Source organism: Mixophyes fleayi, chromosome 10, assembly GCF_038048845.1.
Source record: "Mixophyes fleayi isolate aMixFle1 chromosome 10, aMixFle1.hap1, whole genome shotgun sequence".
Classification (NCBI taxonomy): domain Eukaryota; kingdom Metazoa; phylum Chordata; class Amphibia; order Anura; family Limnodynastidae; genus Mixophyes; species Mixophyes fleayi.
In genome coordinates this window covers 10,144,348-10,158,338 of record NC_134411.1, presented here as the reverse complement: position 1 = coordinate 10,158,338, position 13,991 = coordinate 10,144,348, and the positions used below count along the sequence as shown (strand labels likewise).

The window sequence follows — 13,991 nt, the reverse complement described above, 5'->3', positions numbered from 1 at the left end:
AGCTCGTCTTTATATAGGCAAAACTCTCAATTAAAATCAATTAATGGCACCTGTTCAGTTTATTGAGTCACGGTATCTCCAACTCTGTTTGGTTTATAAGTAAGAACAATCCATATTGACAATGTTATATAAAAAAAACATAAAAATAATAATAAATATAAACTATATAATAAAATGATCATTATAAAAATATATAAAACAAATATATATGTAAAAAATATATGTATATACATATATATATTATAATGAACAAAAATAATAAAATTATAAATGCATTATGCATCCAAAAACTCATAATAAGATTACATACATATGTACACATTTAAATATCTACATATCTATAATGGATATAATTCTTAATATAATAATTCTGCATATTTATACATAGCAACTCACTTACAACAGATGAAGTGTATATCATGATACCAAGGCTCCCTGGGGTGCCTTGGCGGTCTCACAGGGGTGCCTCGGCCAGGACCAGTTCTAAGCACGGTGGGGGGCAACTTGGTAATTATTTTGGCTATGGGGTGCCTTGAAAAAAATATAGATACCCTAAAGGTACCTTGAACTGAAAAAGTTTGGGATCCACTGCATTAAGCCATTCAAATCTACATGGTAAATTTTAACCAAAAATATACTAAGATACCTCCCCAGTATAGAAAGCAGATAAAAACTGCGTAAATATATACAAACACACCCATATACATGCAACGCTGGCTCATATCTTCTATACTACAGATGGAGAGCTCTTCACTGGGGATTATTACTCCTATTTTATGCTGCATATTTGGTAAAACAATTAAGCTGAACCTTAAATATGTGCTTCCATCCTAACACTATGTCTTGTTTGATCTGCAGGTACATCGATATACTGAAGGAGCATAAGCCTAAGCTACTGTGGGACCCACATATTGCAGAACATTACCTGGAATATAAAAAGTGAGCACTTGTGAAAATGTCTGCCTGAGTCCAGTGTCCATTCAGACAAGGGACATACATGGATACAGTCAATTTTTATCTGCGACAAGACACAAAGTCTGCAGAGAAACATTTCTAACAAAAATAATGCTTCTGAACAAGCTACTCATCCAACAATAATTTATAGTTATTTTCTGTCCTTAGAGACTGATTGTATTTCATGTAGGGAAAATTGACACACAAAGTGTAACAAATGGCTCTTATACGCCATCAAATTGTCTGGTCTCATTGTAAAAGTGTGCAGGGGTCTGGTCCCCCAGTGAAAGTTTAACCAAACCCAGTAGGAACTTGTGCCTCTCTATCTATAGAAAACCATATGTGCATCTGAGTTCACTGATGCAGGATTTGTGTTTCCACAGGAATAAAGGCGGAAAACACGCAGTATTCTACCCAACACTGAAGGTAAGATGCAGTGTATAGATATATATAGTACACATGATAACTGCCTGATAGAGATTGGATATAGCAGGATCTGATATTTGCTGTTGGACCAGCTATCTTTCTGTATAATATCCAACCTTCAATACAGTTTTACATATTCATTTATCACCCCTGTCAAAGCATTTTCCAGTATTAAAAATTACTTACAGTTTAGACTTCAATCTTCCAGCTGATCTATGCCTTGACATCAACTGTGCTTGCAGTTGCCAGCATACACATAGTAGAAATGAGCAACATTATAATATATACATATTATAAAGACCAAACAAAGGTTCACGTGAGACACTTACTTTCTGATACTTTGTACTTGCATATTTTGCCATTTTATTTGCGTTGTTGTCTTGTACCTAACGGTCACCTGAGCGTCATTGCAATTGCATTTGTTTCGCTACAATATGAAGCAGTACTGTACAACATCTCGAAAACAATGTCTATATTTGTCCGCACTATAAAACCCCTCTTCTCTGGCAGGTAATAGTAACAGGCGTACCACAATAGCTCAGGCATCTGCACCCCTGCAAGTGTGGATGGCAGATATTAGACAAGCTCATACAACCAACTTGTGTGTTCATTGTGTTTAGTCACAGTAAATGTAGAGGAATGTAAGAGCTTTAATTCATACATACAAATAAGTACATCATGCAATTACTACATTATATATAAATATTATGTTGTGCTTGGCTCACCAAATAACCTTTGGCGATTTCATTTCCCCCATCATGTGTTGACTCACAGTATTGTGTGAGGGTATGGAGACTCTGGTAATTACAGTTCATACTGCCGTGGAAGCTTCATGTTTTATATTTGTTTCTTCTGATAGAGCAATTTATTTTTTTTTTGCTCTACAATCTTGTCCTCAAAACAAAAAAATGTTTCTTTTCAAATCAAATGCTGTAATAAATCTGTCTGTCTTTCCTTGTGAAATATCGCTGTTGCCTTTCGCTGGTACTGGAGAAGTCAATCATGTCTCACATGTGATCTCACATTTTCATCCATCAGTCAATACAGGTGCGACTGGACCTGGCAGAGGAACTGGGCACGGGGATATCCATCTGGGAGCTGGGACAAGGCTTGGACTATTTCTATGACCTTCTATGATTTCACCATGGTTGCATTAGAAACCTGTTATACTGCTGGGAAGTGTTTAATCAAAGGAACAACAAATCAACTGTTTAGTAAAACAGTACAGATCAGCAATGGGCCCCAGAAGCTGGAAATGCATTGCTTTGGAAATGTGTTACTCACATAACTTTTTAAGTTTGATGTCTATAATGGGTTCTTTAAACCTAGAATTTCATAGCTCTTTTGTTTAACCTTTTATTTTTGTTCTTTCTTTCACCCACTCTGTATTAATTGACCTTACTTTCCACTGAAAGAGTTAAGGTTGGAGGAGCTTCCAAAATATGAATTAAAATAGATTTATTTAGCTCTTTGTTTCTAAAAAAGTAATTTAGATATATGTTTTAGTAGGCCATTCCCCTTATCTCCAACTGTGTTTAACAGACTAAACATAACACAGTAGGGTAGAGATCATTCTAAGATATCAATAATTTAGGCATTTAAAGAAGCTTGAGGAAAACATGGCAGTGTAATTAATCCCAGCGCAGCCTTGGCATGTTCACTGGTTGCAGACGGAATGGTAAGTCAATGCTCAGGACTGCTCAATGTCTATTATACACGTTACAAGCTATAATCACTTACATTTGTATATTCTCACCTTGGCCTCTCCTGCTTTCACATGTGAGTTGAACCATTCTGGTACAATAATAGTTGGAGAGAACTAAAGAAGCAATGACTACAACACGAGCCTGCACACACGATATACATGCTTATAAACTGAGTTCTAAAACTCATGAGTTCTGCCACTTTGGGTAAAATGTTTTTGTTTTGTTTTTTTAACACAGCAATAAAGAAATAATGCTGATCTGTATTGGAAATATGTTTTTTTTAATCTGAAACATAAAAAATTACCAAAGATATATAAGTTTTTTCTTTGTGTTTGTTGTGGTTTCATTCATAAAGTATTATCACACAACTTCCAGTCCGGTGCTTCCGAAGGTAAATTGTTAAAATGTAAAATCAGTGAGTGTAGCCTACTGCTGAAATTAAAAAAAATGTTAGTACTGTAGATGAAATAGAAATTGCCACTGATCACATACAGTATAGTGAAATCTCAATTTTACATTTGAGCAGGTATTACATGCAGACCATATAAAGGTGATTTACAGCCCACTATGAGGGGACAGATGTGATCTCCTCTTTAGACTTAGTCGAAATACAGTATATTCCTGAAGGAGAAACCCATTAATATATTATTCCACATTTACTTGGTCCCAGCACGAATATATTCCCTCAGTCATATATAGAAGCTGGTTAATAGATTGCCAATCAGCCAGTCTAGGAGGCTAACTACAATGAAGTTTATCGGATCTGTGTCAATAATCATGTAAGATGTGTTTTCCAGACCTATAGTTATGTGTTAATATGGGGAAACAGCTATATCCAAGATCTTTCATATTGCAACCAGATCTAAATCTGTATTGATCATACTTTTTTTTCAAATTGGCATTATTAACATTGATTTTTACCGTACCATATGCAGCACTTTGCATTTAGGAATATACAGTAATAAAACAAGACAGGATATTATCAAAAGAAGTAATTGTCCCCTGCTCGTAAGTTTACAATCATTAGGAAGTTAGAAATTTGATACATGAGATTAAGTGCCACAGAGTGCTTATTGCTCCAACCAGATTACAATGGAGTTATATGATTCGATCACACAGCAATGTTGATTTGGGGTCAGTTATTTGATTATAGAAAAGCGAAAAACTAAGATTTGTGGGAATTGTGTAGAGTTGGGGGTATTCAGGTAGAATAGCATAATGAGGGTTAAACAGAGGATTGAAGATTTGATAAGCTTGAATCACATCATACGAAGTGAGAAAGGTACCGTATGTCCTACAAACACTTTTATTCCTACATAACATTACTGTCTGAACCACTATAGTGAAGTGATTTTCTTGTGTAATCAGTTTTTTAACTGATTTATTGAAGGAACTACTTTTACATTTACCATTTGGCCGATTCTGATCAGACCGGAATAAAGATTCCTTTACTAAAGATTCTATTGTCTGTTCTAATGATCTTACATAGGCTCTTACTTGTGGGTTTGGATGAGGTCTTCCAGCTTTGAGAAGGTTCAATTCATCTTCTTTTGCTTCAATGTAAGGTGAGCTGGACCCATGTTGTTGATGTTAAACTGTACATAGTTTACCCAAGAGATCAAACAAAATTGGGTCTTGTGTTCTTCATTCAGTTAGTTAGTGAATGAAAAATGTATTATATTGAATAAGTTGACAGGTCATATAATGACCATAAGTCAGATGTTCCATGCTAACATTGGTACTTTTGTTTGCCATCGTTATCATTTAGTTATATGATAAATGCACAATAATTGTATTTATACCTTTTTTTCCTTTAAGGTTTTTATGGAATCAAGGAGAAAGGAAGTAATATAGAGCAATGCAAGAACAGTAGACACCAAACCAACCTGTACTTGAAAGAAAACCTCTCAGAGGTGCAGAAACTAGCAGGGTACTCTCAGACAAGGATTGCCAAACTTGTAGAACTGTGCGTAGCTAATTGGAGAATGGCAGGTATGTTAAGCAACTATTTGCCCATGTATAGTGAGGATAACAGCAGCATCTGTCTGTGAAACGCATCATTTTACAGAGGACTTGATGCGATAATATTACAAGTCTCTGACCCATGTACAGCCTGTTGTACTCTAGTGCTTGTTGTTTGTTAATGTCAGATGAGGAGGAAGGTGAAGGAATAACACTTTATGATAGTTTCTGGATCTACAGTACACCATTAAACTAGAAAATAAATGTATTATAAGTGTGAGCTCTTTTTGCTAGTACTCTTGTATTATCAGTACATATATTTCTGTTTTGTAGGTTAGTATCAGCTGTAACCATTCTATAATTTTACCTTTTTGGAGCACCTTTGCTATTACTGGCACATTGTTTGTCTGCGTTTCCAGTGCTTGGTGGCCCTACCATTTCTATGTGACCATGGAAACGCCAGTGGTGCAAGCAGAGATGAATTACTTTACATGTAAATTATACAGGGGACAATTTTCCCCGCATGCTAAGCATGCAAAATGTGCATTGTCTAAAGAGAAATGTACATTTAATAAAGATTTTATATGATTACACTATGTCCAAATATGTAGTACAGTGTTTAAATCAAATTTCTCCATTCTCCCCTCCATTTCAGAGATACCGCTACCTCTATATGGCGTCCTCTGGTCGTAAGGGGATACAGATTCCATCAGCCAGGCAGTACATAGACATAATTGCATTATACTGCCAGCATAACCATATTTGGAAGTACCAGCACATAAAGTCACACCTGCATGCAGCAGTTCTAAATGGTGTTCTTCATTTTCTGACTTTTTGTGAAGGTTCCATTGTAAAATATAATTCTAGACCTATAGAGTTGACCTTTAACTGCCGCTGGACTTAATCACCCTCAGTGACTGTACAAGTCAGCAGAAAAATGAAAAAAGAGCCACTGAATAGTAACACAACATGTAAGAAGGCTGTACTCGATGCAGACTCAAACATTCACTGCACGTAGTGTAATTTGTACAGGCGGGCCCTGCTAGGATTGATAGTCCACTTGGATCGTAATTCTCCCTGCCAGTGTCCTTGCAGCACCGGTGTTTTCTTCTTCTGTTGCTGAGCAATCGTTTTCTACAGCACTAATGCCTAAGGTGCTTAACCCATATAGTGCCACACTGATCATGTATTACAGAATTTTACTTTATCCTTTATCAAGCAGTAACATTTTACTCATAACTGTACATTAAGGGGATCACGTTACAAACTGTCTACGCACAAGGATGTGAAGGAGAGCATGTTCAACTGAGCTTGTAATCTAAAGTGTGAAAATTGTATGGATCTTGTTAAAATGACTTTCATTTTCAGGTAATTATTCTATGATGACAGTAAAGTATTTCTTTCCATGATGGAAAAGCAAGAAAGGAAACAAGAGTGTAAACATTGCCCAGGTAAAATTCTTTTTAAAAGTAACAACTAATGGAGCAGCTCGTTTCTGTACAGTCTCTACAGAGGCGGTAATGGAGCAACTCGTTTCTGTACAGTCGCTACAGAGGAGGTAATGGAGCAGCTCGTTTCTGTACAGTCGCTACAGAGGAGGTAATGGAGCAGCTCGTTTCTGTACAGTCGCTACAGAGGCGGTAATGGAGCAGCTCGTTTCTGTACAGTCTCTACAGAGGAGGTAATGGAGCAGCTCGGTTCTGTACAGTCTCTACAGAGGCGGTAATAGAGCAACTCGTTTCTGTACAGTCTCTACAGAGGCGGTAATGGAGCAGCTCGTTTCTGTACAGTCGCTACAGAGGAGGTAATGGAGCAGCTCGTTTCTGTACAGTCGCTACAGAGACTTTTAAACTTGCCTAACTTCTTTCACTCCTTGGCTCTTTCTGGTTCCCCTTACTCATGTTCACAGATGTTCTCTATCATGGGGCACAATAAAAACAGCAAGCGGCTGATGGATGGAAACCTCTGTAGAATTGCTAAGTGCCTTTTCCAGTCACATTGAATTATCCTATTTGTTTGGATTAGATTGTAGCACTTGTATATCTTGTATTTCAAATGCTGCTGATATGTAATAACAGACTGGTGTCTCTTATTAAATGTAATTTTATCACCAAGAATAAGGGTAATATGTGGCACTTTTCAAGGCTAGAAGGCCGCACGTATGGGTTGTCAGACTTTTCTCTACTTTTTTTTTTTTGTACCCACAATTGATGGTAAATGTTTATCAATTTCCAGCTAAAGTGTGTCAATTTATACAAAGTACCCCCTAATTTAGTGTGAATATTTATGTAGAGCCATTAAGGCATATAAATATTTTAAAAAATAACTCTTCTAATTATATTTTAATGTTTTATTGTTTACTAATGAACTTGTTATTTTGAGTTTTATCCACTTTGGTTATACATACTACAAATTTTTATTAGCTATTTTTTTTTTTATCTTGCTTCAATGTATTCATCTGAATGAACAAAACTTTATATTTGGTGGAGCTTTCCTAAGGTTCAAAGATTTTTTAAACTGATTGAGGTCATTCCAAGGCTGGCTCAGGACAGGGGGGCATCAAGAATCCGAGACACAAAGTCTGTGCTAGCAGTACACGATTGGACAAAGAAGGCGAGATCTTTCCTGACAATGGGCCACCAGAACTCTTTGAGGATCAAAGCAATATTCTTCCTTATACCAGAAAGCCGTGTGCAATTGTGAGTCATGTCCCCATTGTAGAACCTGCAGCTTGATGGAACAAACATCTTTCCTTTTGGTACTTCGGTGTCTTGGTGAGTGCTGCCAGTTGCGGCATGGATCATGTCCAGCAAATCCGAAAAAATGGCCACTTCCAGAATCAAACCTTGAGGGATAATTGTTTCCTTTATGATGTATCATTCGGGAGAGCTTGTCGGCCATGACATTGCTGGGCCGAGGCCAATATGTTTTAATGGAGTAAGTTAGGAATAGTGGCCACCATGCCTGTCTGAGAGTTCAACCTCTTGACCACCTGAATATACTTCAAGTTCTTGTGGTCAGTAAGGTTAGAAAGAGATAATCTGGCCCCTCTGGAAGTGCCTTCACTAGGCAAGAGCCAGGATGATGGCCCATGCCATAGTTGCCCTCTGCAGAGGTGAACCTTTTTGAAAAGGTAGGGCAGGGGTGGAGGACGCCCATTCCGTCAGTCGGAGGTGACGAAATTTTTTAAGCTGTCAAAAGCCTGTTGTGTCTGGGGTGTCAATCTGTCCTTGGGAGTCCCTTGTTTGGTAATGACCATGATAGGGCTATCTACTTTTGAAAAGTTTTGGATAAAATGTCTGTAGTAGTTGCTGAACACCATACAGTCTTCGACAAAGAGCAGACAGAGTGCTTCTGTCTGGTCTTTGTCGAAGACTGTGGTGAACTCTTGGTACTTCTTGGGCAGCTACTTTGAGCCAGACTTAATATCCTCCGCTTGGATAGTTGTACATACGGTTGTCACTCTCACTAGCTGTAGGTGTTCTGACATGGGTCATCCTACCCTTGTATCTGTTTGGTCCTCCAATTGATCACTGGTTTGTGAATGTAGATCCAAGGATAACCCAGGATGATTGGGCTCTTGGGGTTGTGGATGGTGCTGAACGAGATCAGCTCCTGGTGACCAGAACCGACACACATCAGCACCCAGATGGTCATGTGGGTTACAGAGGCTTGAGTTTTTGGGTGGTTCATCCACATCTTCTATGGCCATTGGCCTGATAATTGCAACGAGAGCTAGTTCCATCTTCTGGGCAAAATCCAAGTCTATGAAATGCTCCTGGAATTGAAGAATGAAAAGGGGAGGAAAAATGGCACCATTGCTCACTGGACTTGCTTCCTGTTACAGTTTTCAATTCCATTTCCCAGTGGCTCTGATCTTCTTGATTCTGGACACACATTCTTCCATTGAACTTGACGTCTACAATACAGACATCTGCCTGTGTCTGTGTGGCAAGTTCTCTCGTCTACTTGCAACAGAGTCCTACCGTGCTGTGTGGGCTCCACAGATGGCACTGCACTGATTATCCACGGCATGTGAACTGATGTGATAAAGTGAGTAGCTGCCTTTTCATTTGAAGTTGACACTCCTGCATGCGGGGTGTCGAGCAGAATGCACATGTCGATGAGCCCCTCCAGGGAGGTGGGAAGGTCCCGACAAGTGAGTTCACATTTATTTGGTTCTGCCAATGCTTTCTGGAAGGAGGTTAGCAGTACCTCATCATTCCATCTGATCTCTGCTGAGAGGGCCTGGAATTTGATGGCATACTGCGTGACCATGTTGCTCAATCTGGGCCAGTCTGGCAGAAGCATTGGCGGTACAACCTGGAGAGTCAAACATCAGTCTTTATGTGACCAAAATTTACGAATATTACCCATCAGCAGATCATCATTTTCATGGAGTGGTGTGGCACAAGCCAAACCCTGGCCAGTAAGCAGGGAGATGATATATTCTATTTTGATCCACTCTGAACTATAAACAGTCTTGTTCCTCACAAACTGTAGGCATATCCCGTTCAAGAATGCCCTGCAGCCTTTGGGGTTGCCATCCAGATGCAAGGGTGTAGTAATTTTATGCTCTCGGACAACAAACTGATATTTTCTGGGCAGGTGGTTGAGTTGATTGCCAGTACTGCTTGCTTCAGAAGCGTAATCACCACTTCATGCATCTCTGAGCAGTTTTGCAAAGCATTGCACGTAGCTCTACCCTAACGTGGTTCATGTGTGAGCAGCAGCAAAAATGTCTCAATGCTGGCAGTTCAGAGGAAATAACCACTGGCTGGGGTAGCAATCAGAGGCACATCATGCCTCGCCAAGCTGCTTACCCTGAAAAGACTGGTAATAAGGTACATGCTGACGTCAAAGGATTGTAGAAGGTAAAATAGTTAAGAACAAACTCAAAGTCAAGGTATTGGAGAAGGTAGAGTGGTGGGTGATAAAGCTGAAGAAGGTAGAATCATGATGTACAGTCAAACAAGTCTTCTTCAAAGCACAAAGAGAGAAATCCAAAACAAAACTTTGCTTCTGCAAAGGTTTGGTAGCACTGGGGGGCTTATAAAGACTTCAAAAAGTGACATAAATGTACTAATTGCCTTTACGATTTCACTGAATGGCTGATTATTATTATTATTTATTATTATCCTTTATAGGGCACCACAAGATTTCCGCAGCACTGTACATAATACAAACAGTAGACCATACAGGGTAATAAAGTACAAAACAATAAACAAAAAATAATAATAATGGTTGCACAGTAGGGAAAGCAGTGCAGTAGTCCAGGTGAAGAGACTAGCTAGATTGCTGTTCTTAGCAGAGTGCTGATAACAGGAATTGAAAGAAAAACGTGTTTGCAGCTGTCATTGTGAATAGTTTTCTGACAGATGTCACCTGGAGCTAGTGTGTGAATCCTCACACTGTGGTGGGGGAGAGTGTAAAAAGCCCAGCAACATTGGGTCTGTGTTGCCTGGGACAAACCTTTGCGTACTGATTGTGAAGGGTCTTTAATGAAACATGTACTGTAATCCCCAGCTCCCTGAGCAATTTAAAGAGAGGATAGTCTGGATGATAACAGTGTTTGTGGCTAAAGAGGATCTATATGCTATGCAGGGTGTGAAGACAGAAAGGTCACACACATGTGTGCACTCAGAGGACAGATTTTTCCACTCAGAATTGGCATTAGTTGAATAGGTGCATGAATCCTTCTGTAGTGAATATAGGGAAATTAAAGAACAACACTAATTTGGATCATGCTGCTCAGGCACATATAAATCCAAGGGAATGAATGAATGAAGAATCAGCCTCCACTGCAGTTCAGAATTCCTTCTTTGCTGATAATCAGTAAAAGAAATAAAGTTTTTTTTCCCATGCATCAGGTAGTAAAATATTTAATTAATAAAGAATGAAATCAACTGGAGAAATCTCAGTCTAACTGAAAAAGATTGAAATGCAGGCGATGAAGAGGCACAGAACTAGAGTTCAGTTTAAAAAGAGAATGCAGCAATAACCAGTTTATTAACCACAATTCCTTTTCGAAAACAGTGGTGCTCTAAGAAATCCTATGGATAGGAAGATGGAAAATTGTTTTTAAAAGCTTCACATCTCTGCTGGAACTCTACTGAAATAAGGGGTAGCTATGATTTTAGTGGCTAAAGCACTCAGGCTATGGTGTGAGACTCTTAATATAGATGTCGAGGAAAATATTAGTAGACTGCAGATCTATGGGTTCTGAACATTGTCAGAATAGGTTACCAGATAGAAGTTTCCCTTGGGAACCCAATGAGATTCTTTGTCACATCCAGAGCCCCTACAGCTTCAGCAGATTTGGAAGCTTTACACAGCAGTCTGCAAACATTGCAGGAAGCTTGTGTGATCTCTATTGTTCCCCAGATGGCCAGAAGTTTTTATTCCAGGCTTTTCCTGGTCAGAAAGTCTGTATGGGCTTTCTGTACTTTTCTGGATTTAAGGAGAGTCAATTACTTTGTTCATGAAAGACATTTTCATATAGAGATACAGTATAAATTAAATTCTCACTGCTAAAAGGGTATTTCCCCTTTTTCATGCTTACTTCTATGCCCCTATTGCAGTTCATCATCAGAGATTCCTTAGGTTATGTGTGCTGGGACAGCAATTCCAGTTCACCTGTCTTCCCTTTGGACTGGCAACATCCCCGAGAACTTTCTCCAAGGTATTGATAACATCGGTGGCAGAATTACGGTAACAGGAGGAGATTACTCTCAGGACAACATCCTAGTGACAGGAAAGTCGGGACACATTCTCCAATACTGGATAGCTCAAGTAGCGGCTTTTCTGTAAGAACATTGATGGATTATAAATAAGGCAAAGATTCATCTTGTGCCATTACATTAGAGAAAATTTCTGGTGGTCCAAATAGACAATGGATAAAACAAAGCATCTCTACCAAAAAAAAAATGCAGCAAGATCCATTCCTTGTGTCAACTACAAGTCCAACATCAGATTACAATATGAAGGGGCCTTTGCCTTCTAGTAATGCTTTGCTACACTACAGAATTCCCCCCTGAGCAAATGTGAATCCTCCAGTTAAACTTACTCAAAGGGAACACAGGCAAATATCTCTTAATCATACTATTTCATTAAGAAGAACAACAGGGGAGTCCATGAATTGGTGGCAGAATTCAAAATCTGAGAACTGGGAGTATCTCTTTCAGAACCAGACAGGATAATACAACAGACTCTAACGTGGCTTAATCTAAAGGTGGTATTCCTAGTGTCCCGTAGAATTGGAGAACTACAAGCTTTGTGGTACAAAAAAACATTTCTGCATACCTACACAAATAAGGTAGTACTAAGGACTAATCCAGATTTCTTGCTAAAGTGGTGTCCACTTTTCATATCATATCATTTTGATATTAATAAAGAAATCATATTGCCATCATTTTGTTAGAAACCAGCTGATAATAAAGACAAAGCTATACACATTGGATTTAGTCAAAGCAATCTCTGTAGTTATCCAGAAAAGAGGGACACATCATCTCAAAATGGATCAGAGAAGTCATTACACAGATATACAAAAGACATGGATTTGAGGTACAAGGAATCCAGAAAGCTCACTCAACAAGAGCAGTGTCAAATTCTTGGGCACATAGGGCTCAGACCTCAACAGTAGATCTCTGCAAAGGGCTGAATGGTCATCTATCATACCTTTACCAGACATTATCTTCTGGATGTAATGTCATCTACTGATGTACAGTTTGGGAGAGGTGTTCTCCAAACAACTACTTCACAAAATTGTCTTTCATTATGCAGCATTCATGGCTGATTTGGCGTTTGTTGCCCTACCTACTGGTATTGCTTGGGTACATCCCATTGTAATGGCTGTAATGGATTGAAGAGAAAATAATCAAATTATATTAACCATTAATTCCTTTTCCTAAAAATACTCCATGGCAACCCAATATTTTCACTCATGTTGTGTCACACATCAGAGTCCAGATGTTACTTCTCAAACCCGCTGTCCAGCACGCTGCTTCTACTCTTCCCTCAGCTCCAAGCACAGATCCGTGTGCCAAAATAATACTTTGTCCAACAGAAGGCAAATGGCCCTTTAAGAGCTCTCAACCTGTGATCATGAGTTCTGACCTGAGACCTGCCCTATTTATCAGCTCAGCTATTTAAAACATGCTCATTGCACAGGTCTGTGCCAGAGTATTAGGCTCCAAACCTTTACTCCAGTACTACTTGTGGCTAATCCGTGAATTCTGACCCAGACTGTTCCTGACCTCTCTTCTGTCTGTCGTTTGGTACTTTTTATATGCTAGTTTGTTGCTGACACTCCTTCTTTTTGCTGATTTAGCACCCTGTAGTCCATTTGTGTACCAGTTGTGTCTATGTTGACCAGTCTCTTGTGACAGTTTGATACCAGCTTGTCACGCTTGGAGGCAGCGTAGAGGGCCATGACCAGCAAACCTACCTGCAGCGAAGCCCAAACCTCCTTGCAGGGGTCCCTGACGAAAAACCAGGGGGTTTGTTAGACTTCGCGCCACTGTTACTGCCATTGGTAATCCAGGTTGGCGTAAATGAATACATGCTATCCGCTAGATCTGCGACATGTTGTTCATTATGCTTATATATTTAGGAACAATTTAGGAAGTCATTCAAAGGAGAGTAGGAGCTGCTCTATTACTTGGTGGCATTTTTAATTTCCTGTCTCAACCAAAGGCTAGAAGGGGACTAACCCATTGTAATGGCTGCCATGAAGTATCAAGGAAAAAGAATGACGGTAAGCATAATTTGCTTTGTTTTCAAATACCTAAGTAGCTCTAGGGAGTTGTCTCCATGTTACATTGTGTCATGTTGTTACTAATGATTCCTTTTAGTTAAATATCCATTCCTTGTTAGTTGAGTGGTTGGCTGGCTGCCTTCCTATTTAAGCTGGGTACACACTACAGAAATTTCGACCAACTTTTT

At 39.1% G+C, this 13,991-nt stretch overlaps 1 protein-coding gene across 3 annotated transcripts in view; it reads left to right on the top strand.

Moving 5' to 3' along the window:
- Positions 1-3,397, top strand: part of CHID1 (chitinase domain containing 1) — a 296,065-nt gene extending 292,668 nt beyond the window's left edge. For all 3 annotated transcript variants that reach the window (XM_075187855.1, XM_075187853.1, XM_075187854.1), the window contains 3 exons: positions 859-939; positions 1,338-1,380; positions 2,419-3,397. In XM_075187855.1, the coding sequence (XP_075043956.1) occupies positions 859-939; positions 1,338-1,380; positions 2,419-2,517 (223 nt within the window). In that variant the 3' untranslated portion in view covers positions 2,518-3,397. The remainder of the gene's footprint in view (positions 1-858; positions 940-1,337; positions 1,381-2,418) is intronic.
- The last annotated feature ends 10,594 nt before the right edge of the window (positions 3,398-13,991 follow it).